The sequence below is a fragment of the Brassica oleracea genome, chromosome C5 (genome assembly GCF_000695525.1).
Source record: "Brassica oleracea var. oleracea cultivar TO1000 chromosome C5, BOL, whole genome shotgun sequence".
Taxonomy (NCBI): domain Eukaryota; kingdom Viridiplantae; phylum Streptophyta; class Magnoliopsida; order Brassicales; family Brassicaceae; genus Brassica; species Brassica oleracea.
Window position 1 is genome coordinate 6,276,270 of NC_027752.1, and position 18,693 is coordinate 6,294,962.

An 18,693-nucleotide genomic window follows, 5' to 3' on the forward strand; every position below is an offset into this window, starting at 1 on the left:
CTTCAGTTCTATATGATTATGTCTATTCAACATAAGGATCGATCTCTAGTTTTTTTTATCACATTGATTTTAAAAATTTTATGGATATATATGATATTTCGAAAGTCGTTGCATATGACTGAAAGGGAATATAATTCAACTCCCAATAATGATGCAAAAAACTCCCAATAACATTAGATTTAGTTAGAGTTATAAAATAAATAATAAAAAAAAACTTTTTGAATAACAAAAGATTTTAGTGGCTTTTGAATTTTTTTAAACCAACAACAATAGAATCTCAAAATTTCCAAAGTTTATAAGAATTCACTTGTCAATAACTCCCCTAAAGTATATATTGAGTTACATTTCTATTATATATCTACTAATAATAATAGCAATTTCAGTTAACTGTGAAAGGTTTTGTTGTTTCATACTAAAAATGAGATTAGTTTTTAAGAAGTTGTCAAATTATGAAATGATGTATTTATATATAATTATGTATCTTTTCAACATGCAACTATTGTAAAAGGTTGAAAATGTGCATACATTTGTCTTTTCTTCATAAGAATGTTTCCTTATAGCAACAAATGTGTCTTTCCATGCTAAAAACTCAATAGTATTTTGAAAGATTTTGAAAATATTTAAAAATTTATATTATCATTTTAAGAATGAATTTTTATTTTTAAAAATATGTTGATTTTAAAAAGTTGTGCATTTTCATTATAAAAGTTGTGTTACCTTTAAATATATTGTCATATTGTAAAGATACTATCTAAAAATAACTACCTAAATCTGAAAATCGTGACTATTTGTATAGATCCTTAAAGAATATAAATAGTTCATTCCCATAAATATATATAGTTTATCTCCAAAAATATAGAATAGCTCATTTTCATATACATTAAGTGAAAAGACACAAATGAAAAGGTGTAATTAAAAAGACACAAATGAAACAGTATTTTCATAAGGACACAAAATTTATAAAGCTACAATAACAATATATACATATGTGATGATGGTCATTTGTATGTAACTTTTTGGTGTTGGTAACAATAATGATACAAATCAACACACACTAGAAAAGAAGAGAGAATTTATGATCTTTTCATCAAAAGTCACTTAAATATGTAAAAAGAATAAGGAAAGAAGATATCAGTTTTTGAATTGATCCAATACAAAACCAAAGCAAGTATGGATCAAAGTTAGAATCTGTTTTTTCTTCTCTAATATAATGTTAGGGTTGAATTAGAATAAAGCTCGGTTGCGGTTTTTTATAGATTTCGCTATAGAAATCATAACAGTTAGTTTTACATGTAGTATCAAAGCCATTCTAGATTTTTTTAATTCACAGTAATTAACGTAAAAGGATCATGGTTGCTTAAACGTACAGTATTTGTTAAGTGTGCCTTCCTTATCCATACTAGGTGCATAGTCTCCGCGCAAGTGCGGGGTCAGCTATATTATAGGTGCATTGTATAGTTTTGTTTACGGGATTTTATTGTTTGTTTGTTTTTTTGTCTATAATGTGATGGATGAGATTTTGAAAATTACATAGGTTGATGAGTTTGATATAAGAATGAACGACGAAGTCATATGTTGATATTTTTATATTTTATATGTTCAAAGTTGAGGGTGATGGAACTTGTTAGTGTTTACTTAGGTAGTTGTTTGTATATAAATCAAATAATGCATGGAAAAAAATAATAAGTTTGGATTTAAAAATTTAAAAATTTAAATAAACAATAAAATAAAATTTTCCTCTTATTTCACCAATTGTTTTTAGAAAAACATAGAATTGTAATATATTAAAAAATCTTATTACATTTTTAGAATTACATATTTAGGAAATTATTTTATTTATATATTTTTTCGGGACTTTGTTATAGATTATTTGGGGTTGACAAAAAAGTCTGAAATATGGCCAAATATAATTTTTTTTTAAAAGCATGACTTTAAAATGTTAGGGTTTCAAAATAACTGGGCCTTGAATCTGTGGTTTAGTCTAATACTGAAAAAACTGTTAGGACTTCAACTCTTTTTTTTCTCTATGTCGGGAATGTGGGCACTAATTTCCCGATTCATGTAGGTAAAATTGTTTCTTAGTTTGTGAGATTGAAAAACGTAGATTGATTTTAAGCATGATTGATGAGAGGTTTACTTGCATCTGTTTCGTCTGTCGTGGGTGTTGAGTTTCGTCGGCGTCAGATGTTAGACATGCAAGAGAGATGTTCCGCTTGGAATGGAGAGTTCTGAAATGCCGCATAAAAAACATATTGGCAAATAACTAATGATTGTCAACAACTATCACTATACTAAATAGAAAAGAAATCAAGGTTTTTTGTTCTGCACAAACTAAAATCTTAGAACAGGGTTGTCACAGTTTTTTTTCATGAGCAAGATCTTTTTATTCCCAGAAACCATAGTCAATGCAATCCTTGGGAGAGAGCTATCCATGACAGAGGCTAAAGTTGCGTAGATGAAAAAATAGATCAGAAACACAGTGGATTTTTTAAGAATAAGGAAAATATGAGATAAGTTGTTGACTAATTACCAGTTTCAGTTGTTGGTATGTCATTCCACTTGAATTTGCCTGATTGTAATCTTGCTTGGAGCTGCCAAATATGCTACGTTTACCAGTTTCTACGTTTGTGTTCGCAATCACTTGGCCATTGTCGAACATTCTAATTTTGACTGGAGATTGATCTCAGGAGCACCCGTGATAACTTCATCAATAATGGTTAGTGAGATGAAACGAATGAGAAATGGATGATCAGTTATCGTGTGCATGCTTGAACACCTAGCAACCTCAAAATGATCGACTTTCACAATGGAACCTTCTTTCAAAGATGGCATGTAATGATTAACACGTCCGACGGGAGTAAACTCATGAATCACAGAATCTACAAATAATATTATCCAACAAAGAATTAGGAAATCAATTAAAATAATTATGTTAAATAAGTGTGATAGATCGAAGATTAATTTACATTTTCATCAAGGAAGAGAACCGTGATTCCCACAAACTCCTTGTCTTTCTTGAAGTTCAGAAAATTCCAGAAGCGGAGGAAGCCAGAGGCTATGCTCTGACTACTACGACCAAGACGGAGAGACTCAAAGGTTGAGTGACGGACGCCGGGACGCCGGTTTGAGAAACTGGAGAGGCAGAGAGAAACATTTTCTAGAAGATGGTTAAAGTTAAGAGAAATCAATGAGTTTTTTGGGTTCATCAAAGATGAGAATCATATATATAGGGTTTACAGAGGAGCTACAAATCAGGAACATTTATGATAAAACGATTTAAGATGGGGACATGAAGAGTTCACCGGTGAAAAAAATAGATTACAAACACACACGGCGCAACTCTGTAACTCAGACTTGTTTAAGACAATAATGAAAAGAACCCCAACTCATGTTAAACGACAACAGTTTACAATATAGGAAAACCATAATTGTTGCAAACTTGAGCTTTTTTTTAATATCACGTGATGAATCTCATTAAAAAATGAAACCCATAATACACTTGTAGGCCCGACTCTCAGAGGAAGCCGAAGAAGCAAGGGCTTCTGACCTTCATAAATATATATTAGGTTCGGCCATCAATGTACAAAGTATCAGTTAGCTTAGTGGTATATATGTTGGTGTTTATATCTTAATAACTCGGGTTCAAGCCAAAGACTTACTTGACACTTTTTCATACTTTTTAAAAGTGGGGTCCTCGAAACGCTGATGTGGCGCGCTGAGTAGTGAGCAAAAACTCAACTATGTTTTACACTGTCTTTTTTTCTGCAACTTTCCAATCCTTTTATTTATTTTTTTGTCAACTTTTACCAATCCTTTTATTTAGTAAAGTTTTTAATAAATTTTGTTTTGAACATTTGACCCAAAAAATATGTTTTGAACAATTTAGAAATTATATAGATATATATTAATTTTGGAAAAAAAATTGGGGAACCAAAACTAGTTCTTAATTTAGCTATGTCCTAGACCAGTCTTAATATAAACATAAGGTTCGATCTCAACCCATAAAAAGTTAGGGAAATTGCCAAAATGATTCAAAACTTGATTTTGATTACAAAAATGTACCTCAAAAATTCAATCTAATGCAAAAGTAACTCAAAATGCTAGTGGAATTACAATAACTTCCTTATGATCAAACAAAAAAAAATTGTATTGAGTTTTACCATTATAACTCTGTGTGTGAGAAGACTTCTTTGTAAATCTTCTCATTCAGTAGATCTTTAGAATAATTTAAAATTTTATAAAAAAACATTTTGATGGGGGGAAAATTAAAATCATGTAATAATAAATATTTCAAAATGATGTAAATTTAGTTTTAATAAAATTGAATTATTTTCAACATAGATGAGTGAATATAAATTGAATCATGATAGTCCTTAGTTTAAGGTTTGGTAACATATGTAAGTATTGTTGGTATTTTTAGGGTTAGATTTTGAAATCTTATTTTTTTAAATTGATCTATATGTGTTTAGTGACTATCTGATAACTTGATTTAAACACTTTCTAAGTATCCATTAAGTTTAAGGAAGTATTTTTTGCTTAATTATTTGATTAGATGGTCTGGAAGGCTCACCGAAGACTTTTAGGGTTTCCGCCTAAATTTTAATAAAATTTAGGGTTCCCGCCTAAATTTTAGAAAAATTTAGGTTTCTCGCCTAAATCGAAGTCTTCCAGAAGTCTTCTAGGGGAAGTCTTCTCATGTATTAGATCTTAAAAAATATTTAATAAATTTTATAAAAAATATTTTGAAAGGGAAAAAATCAAAATCATATATTAATAAACAATTCTAAATGATGAAAATTTAGTTTTACTAAAATTAAATTATTTTTAACATAGATGAGTGAATGTAGATTGAATCATGACAGCCTTTGGTTCAGGGTTTAACAACATATGATATAGTATTGTTGGTATTTAATAAGTTGGTTTGACGTTTAATGATTTTTTTTTTTGCTATTTAGTTAGTTATTTGATTAGGTTAGAATTTGGAAGGCTTCCAGAAGATTTCTGACATATTCCTTCCTAAATTTTAGTAGAATTTAAGTTTTCCGCCTAAATTTTAGTAGAATTTAGGTTTTCCGCCTAAATCGAAGTCTTCCGGAAGTCTTATCTTGTATTAGATCTTAAAAGTAATTTATAAAATATATTTTGATAGGGCAAAAATCTAAATCATGGAAATATAAATATTTCTAAATGATGTAAATTTCATGTTACTAAAATTGAATTATTGTTAACATAGATGAGTGAATATAGATTGAGTTATGATAGTCTTTGGTTTAGGGTTTGGTAACATATTTTATAGTATTGTTGGTATTATTAGAGTTCAATTTGTAACATATTTTATAGTATTGTTGGTATTATTAGAGTTCAATTTTGAAATCTTAACTTAAAAATAATAATTAAATTTGAGTTATATGTGTTTAGTTTTGTGTATATTGAACATTTTAAAAGTTGATTTTAAGGTTAATGAAGTGTTTTTTACAATTTAGTTAGTTATTTTATTTTAGGGTCTAAAACACTTCTTGGAAATATTTAACCTAATTGGAGTTTTTGTTTCCGTATATAAAGAAAATTTACACATTCTCTTTTTTCTTCTTAAATGGATACAGGAAAAATGTAATGTTTCTCACTCTAAAACTCTTCAATCTCCCCTAATCTCTTTGAACATAAAAACATCAAACTTTAAATCCATTTTTCATTTTTTTATGTCTTCTCACTATTTTATTTTTAGATCCAGTGAAATTCATGTTTAGCTTTTACAAGCACACGTAACTTCTTAATGGAAATTACTCTCTCGTTTTTAACCATGAATCATGAACTTGAGTAACTTTAATAAGCTTATAGTTTTTGAAATTTAAAAAAAGTTAAAATTTGTGGATGCAATAAGAGATAAAGTGAAAGATAAATGATTTATGTGTGTAAAAATGAGGATATGAAGATGTATATGTTGATTTTAGGTGCATTTAGAGCTTGAAATTGTTTGTTCATGGTGGTTGGTGTTTTGATGGCAATGACAATGTTGTAACTAAATGGGGAAGATGAGGATGAATGAATAAGTCGAAATTATTGGTAAGTGAATTCTCATGAATTTTGAAAATTTTGAGATTCCATTGTTATTGGTTCTTGAATTTCAAAAATTTTAGTAGAATCCATTGTTATTGGTTTAAGAATTTTCAAAATCCATTCAAATCTCTTGTTATTCAAAAAGTTTAGTTATTATTGATTATCTAATTCCAACAAAATCTAGTGTTATTGGAAAATGAATTCTATTCATTTTTACTCATAAGACTCAACTTTCAAAAAATATCATATGTAATCTTGTGATTTTCAAAATCCATGTGATAAAAAAACTAGAAAACAAATAATTATTCTTACCAAATATCTATTGCACCTTAATTATATGTCCAAAACTATAATCCATTACATTTATATACTTTTACATTTTAGAATATATAATTATTTTTATGAATAATTATCATTTTGAATATATATATTAATAATTACATTTATAAATATTAATAATTTTAAAATGAAAATTTAAAATGGTTTCAAAAAAGTTTAATTTTTTAAAATAATTTGAGAGCCAGAATCATGGATTACACGAACAAACCGGAGTTTAGAAAATATTTTGAAAAAAAAAAATCCAAAATTAAAAAAAATATTAAAAAGTTCAAATTTGAAAACATACAATTCAAAATTATAAAAGAAAATTATTTATTCTTAATTTTTATTATTTTATTACTTTTATATATATAAAGCAAGGGGTAAAATCGACTTTCGTCTTTTTCATAAAATATTTTTGATCACTTTTCTCTTTGAAGGCTCTTTTTATGACAAAAACTTTGAAATGGCTATTTAAGAAAATTTTTCCAATTTTGGTATGTATCACTATTATTTTCTTTTTCATTTGAAAGAAAAAATAAATAATAAAGCTATATGATTTAGAAAATAAATAAATTATATATTTACTTTACAAAAAAATGATAGAAATAGGTAATACAAATTCATGAAAATCTATACTGATCCAAAAGAATTATGCTCTAATTTTATAAGTCAATGTATATAAATTTTCACAATCCACATAAATTTTAAAATCTACCAACTCTTAAAATTCATAAAATCTACACAAATTTAAATTCACAAATTGATATTATCTTGTATTAGATCTTAAAAGTAATTTAGAAAATATATTTTGATAGGGAAAAAAATCTAAATCATGTAAATATAAATATTTCTAAATGATGTAAATTTAATGTTACTAAAATTGAATTATTGTTAACATAGATGAGTGGATATAGATTTAGTTATGATAGTCTTTGGTTTAGTGTTTGGTAACATATGTTATAGTTTTGTTGGTATTTTTAGAGTTCAAATTTGAAATCTTAACTTACAAAAAAATTAAATTTGACTTATATGTGTTTAGTTTTGTGTATATTGAACATTTTAGAAGTTGATTGTAAGGTTAATGAAGAGATTATTGCAATTTAGTTAGTTATTTTATTTTAGGGTCTAAAAGACTTCTTGGAAATATTTAACCTAATTAGAGTTTTCGTTTCGTATATCAAGAAAATTTACACATTTTATTTCTTCTTCTTAAATGGATGCAAGAAAAATGTAAGGTTTCTCACTCTAAAGCTCTCCAATCTCTCCCTAATCTCTTTGAACATAAAAATATCAAACTTTAAATCCATTTTTCATTTTTTTTATGTTTACTCACTAATTTATTTTTAGATCCAGTGAAAGTCATGTTTAGCTTTTACAAGCACACATAACTTCTTAATGGAAATTACTCTCTCTCTCTCTTTTTACCATGAATCATGGACCTAAGTAACTCTAATAAGCTTATAGTTTTTGAAATTTAAAAAAAGTTAAGATTTGTGGATGCAATAAGAGATAAAAGTGAAAGGAAAATGATTTATGTGTGTAAAAATGAGGACATGAAGATATATATGTTGATTTTAGGTGCATTTAGAGTTTGAAATTGTTTGTTCATGGTGGTTGGTGTTTTGATGACAATGACAATGTTGTAACTAAATGAGGAAGATGAGGATGAATGAGTAAAACATTCATTTTCAAAAAAAAAAAAAGGCATTTTCTTGAATAAGTCGAAATTATTGGTAAGTGAATTCTCATGAATTTTGAAAATTTTGAGATTCCATTGTTATTGGTTTAAGAATTTTCAAAATCCATTCAAATCTCTTGTTATTCAAAAATTTTAGTTATTACTAATTATCTAATTCTAACAAAATCTAGTGTTATTGGAAGATGAATTCTATTCATTTTTACCCCTGTTTGGGAACGCGCTAGGCGTTAGTCGGGCGGTCGGGTTGGGCCTAGCGCCTAAAGAGAAAATCTGGGATTAATAAGAAATTATGCATGGCGAAATTTTTAGATTGTTTATTATGTTATAAAACATGTTAATCTTTAATTGTGTATAACATTAATACATTTTCATGTTTAAGACTGTATAAAACACACAAATAGAATATATAAACTTAATATAGTGTAATTTTCATCAAAATTATGAATATAAATGATATTTATAAAATTTTAAATCAAATAAATAAATAAAAATATTATTAAAAAAATAGAAAAAATAGATTAGGTGGCCGCCTAGGCGGTTAGGCGGTCTAGGCGGAGAAAATCGGATATCCAATTTTTTTAACCGATTTGGCATAAATCGGGGCGGAAGAGTGATGCGTAGCGCCTAGACGGCTAGGCGGCCGATTTTTAGAACAAGGATTTTTACTTAGGCCTGGGTGTTTGGGTACCCGTTGGCGTTCGGATTGGATTTTTCGGGTTTTCGGATTTTCGGGTTTACGCTCCTAGGTCCCATACTAAAATTTTATTAGTACGGGTCGGATTCGGATAATAACACTTCCGGTTTGGTTCAAAATTATACTGCGTCCTAAAACCCATAAAGTAATCATATATCGTACGGATTCGGGTTATATCGGTTCGGTTCGGATATAACCGAAGTAAAAAACAAAATTTTTGAAGCAAAACATAAAGAAAAACATCTAAATTAAATAAAAATTAATCTATCACACATAAAATTGATAAAATAACAATAAAATGTTAAATCAAGCATGAAAACATACATCATTTGTAAACAATATGTATTACCTTATAGAGAGTAGACTTTTTATTTCAATGAGCAAATTATAAAATACGTATTTATAACTAATTGTGTACTTAAAGAATTTATTAAAATTTTAATACTTATTATTTTATGTCATATTACCACAAATATTGAATTGAATAATTGAAATACTTATATATATTTCAAAATAGTTATATTGACTATTAATTTTGGATTTTTCGGGTTACTCGTTCGGGTTCGGATATTTTGTGTACCACCCTACAAGATCCGATCGGGTATTTTTTTACATTTCGGATCGGATAACGGGTGGGGTTTTTCGGTTCGGGTTCGGTTCGGATTTCGGGTTTTGAATTTTATGCCCAGACCTATTTTTACTCATAAGACTCAACTTTCAAAATATCATATGTAACCTTGTGATTTTCAAAATCCATGTGATAAGAAACTAAAAAACAAAATAATTATTCTTACCAAATATCTATTGCACCTTAATTATATGTCCAAAACTATAAAACAAGGGGTAAAATCGTCTTTTGCCTTTTTCATAAAATATTTTTGATCATTTTTTTCTTTGAAAGCTTTTTTGTGACAAAAACTTTGAAATGACTATTTAAAAAAAATTGTCCAATTTTGGTATGTATCACTATTATTTTCTTTTTCATTTGAAAGAAAAAATAAATAATAATGCTATATGATTTAGATAATAAATAAATTATATATTTACTTTACAAAAAAAATAATAGAAAATAGGTAATACAAATTCATGAAAATTTATACTGATCCAAAAAAAAAATGATCAAATTTCATAAGTTAATGTATAAATTTTCACAATCCACGTAACTTTTAAATCTATCAACTCTTAAAATTCACAAACTCTACACAAATTTAAATTCACAAGATCCTTCTTCAGCAGCTCTCTCCGGCGGGAGAATCGGCTGGTAATAATAGGAATGGACATCCATGCATTTGTTCAGTGTTGCAGTGGCTTCCATACATTTGGAGACGACTTCCATAAAATTAGGTAGCGAGTCGTGACAAAACAAAAAATATATGTAGCGAGTTACATATACTGTATTTGAACCTTTTTTATGGGGGTGCAAAATAAACTCTTTGGATTAATATAAGAGATATAAAACTTGATTTCACACTAAACATAAATATATCCTAGAATATTGAAGTGTTTTTAGTTGTTAATTGATTTATAAATACTCAATTTCAGGCCTAAGTTTATATGGTGCTATCATACAACAAGTCTCACAAAGATCAACAAGTTTCTCTTTGTTTTCTCAATTTTATTGGATGGTAGTTGCAATTTTTTTCTAGAATTATGTTGTCCATTTGTTTTCTCATTTTGACGGTTTGGGAGTCGCTTGGCTAAGTAAACTAACTTAGTTAGCAGGTAAACCAAAATACCAGGTTTTCATAAACTTGTATCACTATTTATGTCTAAATAAAGTACAAATCATTGACCTTATATACTCATATGACAAACATCTCAACACCCGGAATTTAATAACAACCTGAAACTTTTTTGGGCAAAACAACATGAAACTTTACCTTGGAATAAAACACTAAAACTGAATGTGATTTGTCCACAAGACAATTAAGAAAAAAACTGAATGACAAATAATAAATATATTGTTGAGATCTTGACATCAGAATATTTTGTTGATTAAACAAAACTTCTTATTTGTCAATTTTTCGTTAATTTAATAATTTGATTGTTCCATATACACGGAATATCGTCACCTACATCAATTTGTTTTCTTGTAACAAATATATGAAATAATCATTAGAATAATATTGGAGTCGCTTTCAGAGTTTGTCCAATTTCACAGCATAACAAATTTATAATATTTATAAACACACAAGTTTTAGATTGACTTGGTCACAATAAGAGTTCTAAACTCTTTATAACTCCTAAGTCCTAACAATAATTGATACAACAACATGTCAGTGTATATCATCAACTATTTCAAGTCTCCAATTAAGTTTTTGTGGGATTTGAGTATGAAGATGAAGCTTTTGTTAACAGTCGGCACTTGCTTAGTACTTTGGTCGGTGATGTTAGTATCTTTCTCAAACGTCTTCAAACACCACCTTCTTGGCGCTATAGTCAACGGTATGATCAGTTCTCTTTTGGATTTTCATATTCAGAATTAATCATCCTTTGGACTTAGTATTTTATTTTTGTTATAGGTTCAAATGATTCCGACAAACCTAGGGATAAACTGTTAGAAGGTCTTTTAACTGCTGATTTCGATGAAGATTCTTGCTTAAGTAGGTATCAGTCTTCCTTGTATCGCAAGCCATCTCCTTACAAGCCTTCTCAATATCTTGTCTCTAAGCTTAGAAGCTATGAGAAGCTTCACCAGCGTTGCGGTCCAGACACAGAAGCTTACAAGCAAGCAACAAAGAATCTTGGTCATGATGATGAGAATTATGCAAACAAGTCCGTTGGTGAATGCAAATACATTGTGTGGGTCGCGGTTTACGGTCTTGGAAACAGAATACTAACTCTTGCCTCAGTCTTCCTCTACGCGCTCTTGACAGAGAGAGTTGTCCTTGTTGATCAAAGCAAAGACATAAGTGATCTCTTCTGCGAGCCGTTTCCAGGTACTTCATGGTTACTCCCTAATGAATTTCCATTGATGAATCAGATCGATGGCTACGACAAAGGATACTCTCGTTGTTACGGAACAATGTTGAAGAATCAAACAATTAACTCCACTTCAATCCCGCCGCATCTGTATCTTCACATCCTACATGATTCAAGAGATGAAGACAAGATGTTCTTCTGCCAAAAGGATCAAACTATGATGAACAAAGTCCCTTGGTTGATTGTCAAAGCCAATGTCTACTTTGTTCCATCTCTATGGTTTAATCCAACTTTCCAGACGGAACTAATGAAGCTATTCCCGCAGAAAGAAACCGTCTTCTACCACCTGGCTCGATATCTTTTTCACCCGACGAATCAAGTTTGGGGTATGGTCACAAGATCCTACGATGCTTATTTATCAAGGGCAGACGAAACACTTGGGATACAAGTAAGGGTTTTCAGCAGACGCGCTGGTTATTTGCAGCACGTCATGAACCAGATTGTAGCATGTACACAAAGGGAGAAACTGTTGCCTGGACTAGCTACACATGAATCACAAGTCACCAATACATCAAGAAGCAAGAAACTTAAAGCTGTTCTTGTCACATCTCTCTATCCAGAGTACTCTAATAACCTCAAGAATATGTATTGGGAACGGCCAACTTCGACAGGAGACATAATAGAAGTCTATCAGCCAAGTGGAGAAAGGTTTCAGCAAACAGACAAGAAGCTTCACGACCAAAAGGCGCTCGCCGAGATGTATCTTTTGAGTTTAACTGATAACACTGTCACAAGCGCAAGGTCTACGTTTGGATATGTTGCTCATAGTCTTGGAGGGTTAAAGCCATGGTTACTCTATCAACCAACGAGAGGTAAAACTCCTGATCCACCATGTGTTCGTGCTGTATCCATGGAGCCTTGTTTCCTTACTCCTCCCACTCATGGATGTGGAGCTAAGAAGAGAACTAACTCGGCCAAAGTCGTGCCTTTTGTGAGACATTGCGAGGATCTTTGGCATGATGGGCTTAAACTATTTGATGATACTAAAGATGAGTTATAGATGGTGTTACAAAAAAAAAGATGTTATTCCACTGAAAACAGAGAAACTTAAATGAATTTTTATTGTATGTAAAGAAAAATATATATTTGTATAGAGTACAGATGTCTTAAAAAAATATAATTTGATTCAATGAATCAATTTCTTTACTAAGCATTTTGCAAAAAAAAAAAAAAGTTCTTTAGTAAGTAGTCAAGTATGAAATCGAATTGTCGATATTACCTTCTTTTTTTGTTTTCTTTTGACAGGCGTCAAATATTATCTTACCTATTAAATTGTCAATAAATATCACTAAATTAAATTAAAGTTTTATCTTAAAATTTGAATTTAATCCGTTAAGCTTTGTATATACTTATTAGTATTTAATCCGTTACAAATATGGAAATAATCCGTCAAACTTTTCGTAGAAAAAAGTCAATATTACCTTTACTGTTTTTAATACTACCTTATTTCATATAGTAATTAGCAGATTGATATCTAATTAATACAAATTCAAAGCGTGTATTTACTGATTTTATATAGATGCGAATGTTTAAAACCAAGAAGCCCTTTTTCTTGAAAAATAAATCCCTGTTTTTGGTTTATGGTCTTCATGAACATTTCTTAAGTTCTATGTGTTTTGAATTAATAAATAAAAGAAATTACCGTTTGTTTGTTGACTGATTAACAATATGGATACCAAGCAACCACTTGATTCAGACGATGAGGAACAAACGTATTATCAAAGATCAATTCAACCAAAACCAGATCAATGGAAAAAGGTACATAAGTTATGAGTTTATATAGTGTTTATCACTTTTTATTTGTTTCCTGTTCATATTTAAGCTCACGTCTCAACATGTGTAATTATGTATATATCAAAACACGAATAAAACAAATCAATTGATACAAATGTTATATCAAGATTATATCAATATTGATAGACTGTAATGGAGGAGCCTGCTCAAGATCTAAATCCACATCAATTTTAATTTTCTATCATTCATCTATGCCTCTAAAAATTCTAACGTGACTTTAAATTTAATGTGAAATTAGTTGAACAAAGTTTTCTAAGAAATTATCAAAGTTGTCCTTTTGATATACAAGTTGTCATATGGTAAAAGCATTCAAGACAATTACTGTATCTTTAGTTGAATTGGAAGCTCGAGTTAGGCCGTTCTAGGAAGCTCGTGTTCGGCCTGTAAACTATAGATAATACATCAAATGTGATGTTATTGTATAGAGTCCAAGTTTTGAACATAAAATCGTTTGTTGATAATTCAAAACAAGTCTCTCACTTGCCATTTCTTACGTTAATTAAAATCTAACATACAGCTTGATAATCGATAAATCCAAAAATTACGACTTTTTATACGTTAACAAATGTAGAGTCACGTACGGAGCTCGTTTATAGACACAACCTAACACTGACACATTGGAATATTCAAACTCTTTATTTATAAATATCAAGTTCCATCCACTAAAAATGGATCACAATTAAAAAAAGTATAACCATACACGCTAGATTAGACTAAAGTAATCACGTATCACATGTTTCAGATTTCCGGAGATGTTTTCAGGGCTTTGGGTTTAAAGATGAAGATTCTGATGACAGTCATCTTTGGTGGCTTACTCATTGGGTCTGTAATCTTACTATCATTCCCACACAGCTTCAGCGACCAACTTCTTGATGCAACAAGCAACGACCAACTTCTTGCTGCAACAATCAACGGTAAATTAACAACAAAACAAAATAAAATCATTAATCTTTTAGGTATTTTTTTACTTTAATATTTTCATTTTCTTGTGATTACTAGGTTCAAGTGAATCCAAAACACCCCATGATAAACTGATAGGAGGGCTTTTAACAGCTGACTTCGATGAACCTTCCTGTGTGAGTAGGTATTATCAGTCTTCCTTGTACCGCAAGCCATCTCCATACAAGCCTTCTGAATACCTTGTCTCTAAGCTAAGAAGCTATGAGAAGCTTCACAAGCGCTGCGGTCCAGGCACAGAAGCTTACAAGGAAGCAACAAAGAATCTTGGTCATGATGATGATAATTACGCAAACAAGTCTGTCGGTGAATGCAAATACGCTGTGTGGGTTGCGGTCTACGGTCTTGGAAACAGAATACTAACTCTTGCCTCTGTCTTCCTCTACGCGCTCTTGACAGAGAGAGTCGTTCTCGTTGATCAAAGCAAAGACATTAGCGATCTCTTCTGCGAGCCGTTTCCAGGTACTTCATGGTTACTCCCTAACGACTTCCCATTAGTGAAGCAATTTGATGGCTACGGCAGAGGAGACTCTCATTGTTACGGAACAATGTTGAATAATCATGCCATCAGCGCAAACTCAACCCCTCGGCATATATATCTTGATATATTACATGATTCAAGGGATGAAGATAAGATGTTCTTCTGCCCAAAGGACCAAACTATGATCGATAAAGTCCCTTGGTTGGTTATCAAAACCAACGTCTACTTCGTTCCATCTCTGTGGTTTAGTCCAACGTTCCGACCAGAACTGATGAAGCTGTTCCCGCAGAAAGAAGCAGTGTTTCATCACTTGGCTAGGTATCTTTTTCACCCGACGAATCAAGTTTGGGGTATGGTCACTAGGTATTACAAAGCTCACTTAGCCAGAGCAGACGAGAGACTCGGGATTCAAATACGTGTTTTCGATGATAACGCAGGCTATTTCCAACACGTCATGGATCAAATCTTGTCTTGCACGCAAAGAGAGAAACTGTTACCTCAAGTCGTTACACAAGAAGAGTCAAAAGTCAACGCATCGACAAACCAGAAACTCAAGGCTGTTCTCGTCACATCTCTGTATCCAGAGTACGCTGACCGCTTAAAAAGCATGTTTTGGGAGCGACCTAGTTCGACAGGAGAGATCATCGAAGTTTATCAGCCAAGTGGGGAAAGAGTTCAACAAACGGACACGAAGATTCACGACCAAAAGGCCCTCGCGGAGATGTATCTTCTGAGTTTAACGGATAACATTGTCACGAGCGCAAGGTCCACGTTCGGGTATGTTGCTCATAGTCTTGGAGGGTTAAAGCCATGGTTACTCTATCAGCCAAAGGATTTCAAAGCTCCTGATCCTCCGTGTATTCGGTCCACGTCTATTGACCCTTGTCACCTTACTCCTCCTTCTCATGGATGTGATGCTGATTGGGGAACATACTCGGGGAAGGTTGTTCCTTTTGTAAGGGAGTGTGAGGATCGTGAGCATGATGGGATTAAGCTATTTGATGAGTTGTAATAGTTCTTGTTTTATCTTAGTTGATTTTATCGGACTATCGGGTTAATGAAACACAGGATCAAGTTTATTTTTCTTTTGATCTTCCTCTATAGTAATGTTTCATGTGCTTAAGAGAAGATCTTACAGTTTAGAGTTTACAAGTGTTTCCTCTGTATTAATAATATGTTAAGGCGTATAAATAATTTGGGAAAATCGCTTAAAAAATCATGAAGTCGGCAAAAGTTAGTACTTTAAAACTTGGAGTTCAGCTTCTAACCCTTTAAACACTGAAACTTGTTTCAATAACATATTAAATATCAAAACTAATTTATTTGTTGCACACGTCAAAATTATGACCGGTTACTGTTCATTAGCAGGTAAAACCGGTGACGTGGCGGTTTACTTTTTAAATTTCTTTAAAAAAATATTTTAACTAAAAAAGCAAATAAAATTATATAAAAATTCAATATAAATTCTAAAAATTGATAGTAATTCATTAAAAAATCAGGAAAAATAAAATAAAATTCAAAAATTCAAAAATACTAAAAAGAATAAAAATAAATTTATAAATTCAACAAAATATAATAAAATTAAATTTTTTTTTAATAAAAATCGATAAAAATAGGAAAAACAAGAAATTTTTAATAAAATCTGGAAAAAAAATTCAAAAGTTCAAATATTAAATAATTTAGTTGTCACAAAAGTTTTTTTGATTGTTTGTTCATTTGAGATTTGGTTCTTCCATTCGTTTTACTAAAAAAACTAGATGATAACATGCGCTCTCTGCGGGGTGTATTTTTAAAAAACATATTGTACTTAAATATTATAAATAATATACATTTTGTCATCAATAACTTTTTTTACATTTGATTAGAGGCGGGCATTCGAGTACCTTTTGGTTTGGTTCGGTTCGGATCCTTGCGGGTTTGGTTCAGTTCAGATCTTTGCGGGCTTGGTTCGGGTTTGAGTTTGGGTTCGTTTAACCTATTTAATTTTTTTTCAAAAATTAAAGTTTATATATACTTTAAATTTTTCAAAATCTAAAAATAAAAATAATATATAACATATAAATTTGAATAATGTATGCCAAAATACTTAAATTTAACATAAAAATTGGTTTAGCTTAAATATTTGGATAGGAAATCAATAGATATTTTAAGTATCGTTTAGCTATTTTAAACATGTACTTATAACTATTTGTATATATTTCCAAGTATTTTGGACAACTTAAAAACATTTTATATATTTTGAATATTTTTTAGATATTAAATATAAAAATAATTAATATATTTAACTATATAAATCTGGTTTGGATATACTCGGATACCCAAAATATTTTGGTTCGGATACCCAAAATATTTTGTTTCGGATTAGGTTCGGTTCCGGTTCTGTAGATACCAAAATTTTGAACCCATTTGGATATATAACCAATTTTGGTTAAAGTTCAGTACTATTTTTTGGATCGGTTTTGGTTCGGTTTTTTAAATTCAGATTTTTTGCCCAACTCTATATTTTTTATTGTGACAAAATTTTAAACGAAAATGATGATGGTTCATATTGATTTTGGGTATGCAATAATTTTTAAACCAAAACACATTTTACTATATATGTGACTCATTTAGTTAATCATTAAAAACTGTTTTAAGCCAATTTAAGAAAAACCATGGGTTGAATTTAAAAAAAAAACACCATTTCAGATTGTCAATCGACACTTCTAAATATTCTTTGTTGGTGTTGTGACGAATAGATAGGGGGGTTAGGGTTAGGAAAACAAATTTGTTGTGCAATCCATGTTTTCTCTAGGTGATTTCAATAACTTCTAAATAAATCTTAGTTGTATCGATTTCTTGTAAGATTTTCGAAAAATATCAATTAATAAAATCTTACACATGATGAATTTTTTCTCAATTAATATATAGGAAATTAAAGTAATCACATAAATCAACATAATACCTCTTGTTTATTTACAATATATTTATGGTAAATAAATCAAAATAACCATTTTATTTATTTTATATGGTATATAATTATACTTCAATGATATTGACATAAATATATAGTATATTTTAATATAAATATTTATTATTGAGACTTCCTACTCATATGGTTTTATTAACATTTGTATACTTGATGTAACAAAAAATTTAAACATTAATCCCAAAATTTTCGATCAAAATTAAAATATTAAGGTCTCAATACTCTTTCAATGCAAATTTTAAAATTCACGAATTTATGTATTTTTAAATGGTACATAGTTTAATTTACACAATATTAAAATAGACATATATATTATTGAATATGAATATCTATTAAATAAAAATTCATATTAATACGATTTTATGATCATTGTATCTTGTTTTAACAAAACAAAATTAAGCCACTAATCAAAAAAATCAAAGGGATTCTTAACATTTATGTAATTTAAAATCGTTTAAAAAAATCAAAATATAGCATATAAGAAAAAATATTAATATTTTTAATATATGGTTAATATGATTGTTTAAATTCTTTTAATAATATAAAATTAAACAAAAATGAAGAAGGATACAAAAATTGTTTTCAAATCTCTATTATTCATAATCATTAATTTCGATATATATATGTTAATCATATTATGTACACCGTAGCTTTCATTTAAGGAAAGAATACACACTACTTATATTTTGGGTTGATATAATGTTCCTCAGCAATTAGATTTTGGACCTACAAATTATTCA

General features: G+C 29.7%; 2 protein-coding genes across 2 annotated transcripts; both read left to right on the forward strand.

Moving 5' to 3' along the window:
- The first annotated feature begins 11,031 nt into the window (after positions 1-11,031).
- Positions 11,032-12,816, forward strand: LOC106293353 (probable fucosyltransferase 7). The gene is made up of 2 exons (XM_013729020.1): positions 11,032-11,216; positions 11,294-12,816. The coding sequence occupies exons 1-2, from the start codon at positions 11,045-11,047 to the stop codon at positions 12,751-12,753; spliced, it is 1,632 nt and encodes a 543-aa protein (XP_013584474.1). The 5' UTR covers positions 11,032-11,044; the 3' UTR covers positions 12,754-12,816.
- A 619-nt stretch (positions 12,817-13,435) lies between these two features.
- Positions 13,436-16,033, forward strand: LOC106293838 (fucosyltransferase 6-like). The gene is made up of 3 exons (XM_013729475.1): positions 13,436-13,511; positions 14,290-14,461; positions 14,547-16,033. Exons 2-3 carry the CDS (start codon positions 14,326-14,328, stop codon positions 15,995-15,997), a joined length of 1,587 nt encoding a protein of 528 aa, XP_013584929.1. The 5' UTR covers positions 13,436-13,511; positions 14,290-14,325; the 3' UTR covers positions 15,998-16,033.
- Positions 16,034-18,693: the final 2,660 nt, after the last annotated feature.

Bases quoted from the DNA above. Each gene is read 5' to 3' on its own strand.
- LOC106293353 (XM_013729020.1), top strand. From the start codon at position 11,045: ATGTCAGTGTATATCATCAACTATTTCAAGTCTCCAATTAAGTTTTTG. The intron at 11,217-11,293 runs GTATGATCAGTT...TTTTTGTTATAG, and splicing joins TCTTGGCGCTATAGTCAACG to GTTCAAATGATTCCGACAAA.
- LOC106293838 (XM_013729475.1), top strand. From the start codon at position 14,326: ATGAAGATTCTGATGACAGTCATCTTTGGTGGCTTACTCATTGGGTCT. The intron at 14,462-14,546 runs GTAAATTAACAA...TGTGATTACTAG, and splicing joins TCTTGCTGCAACAATCAACG to GTTCAAGTGAATCCAAAACA.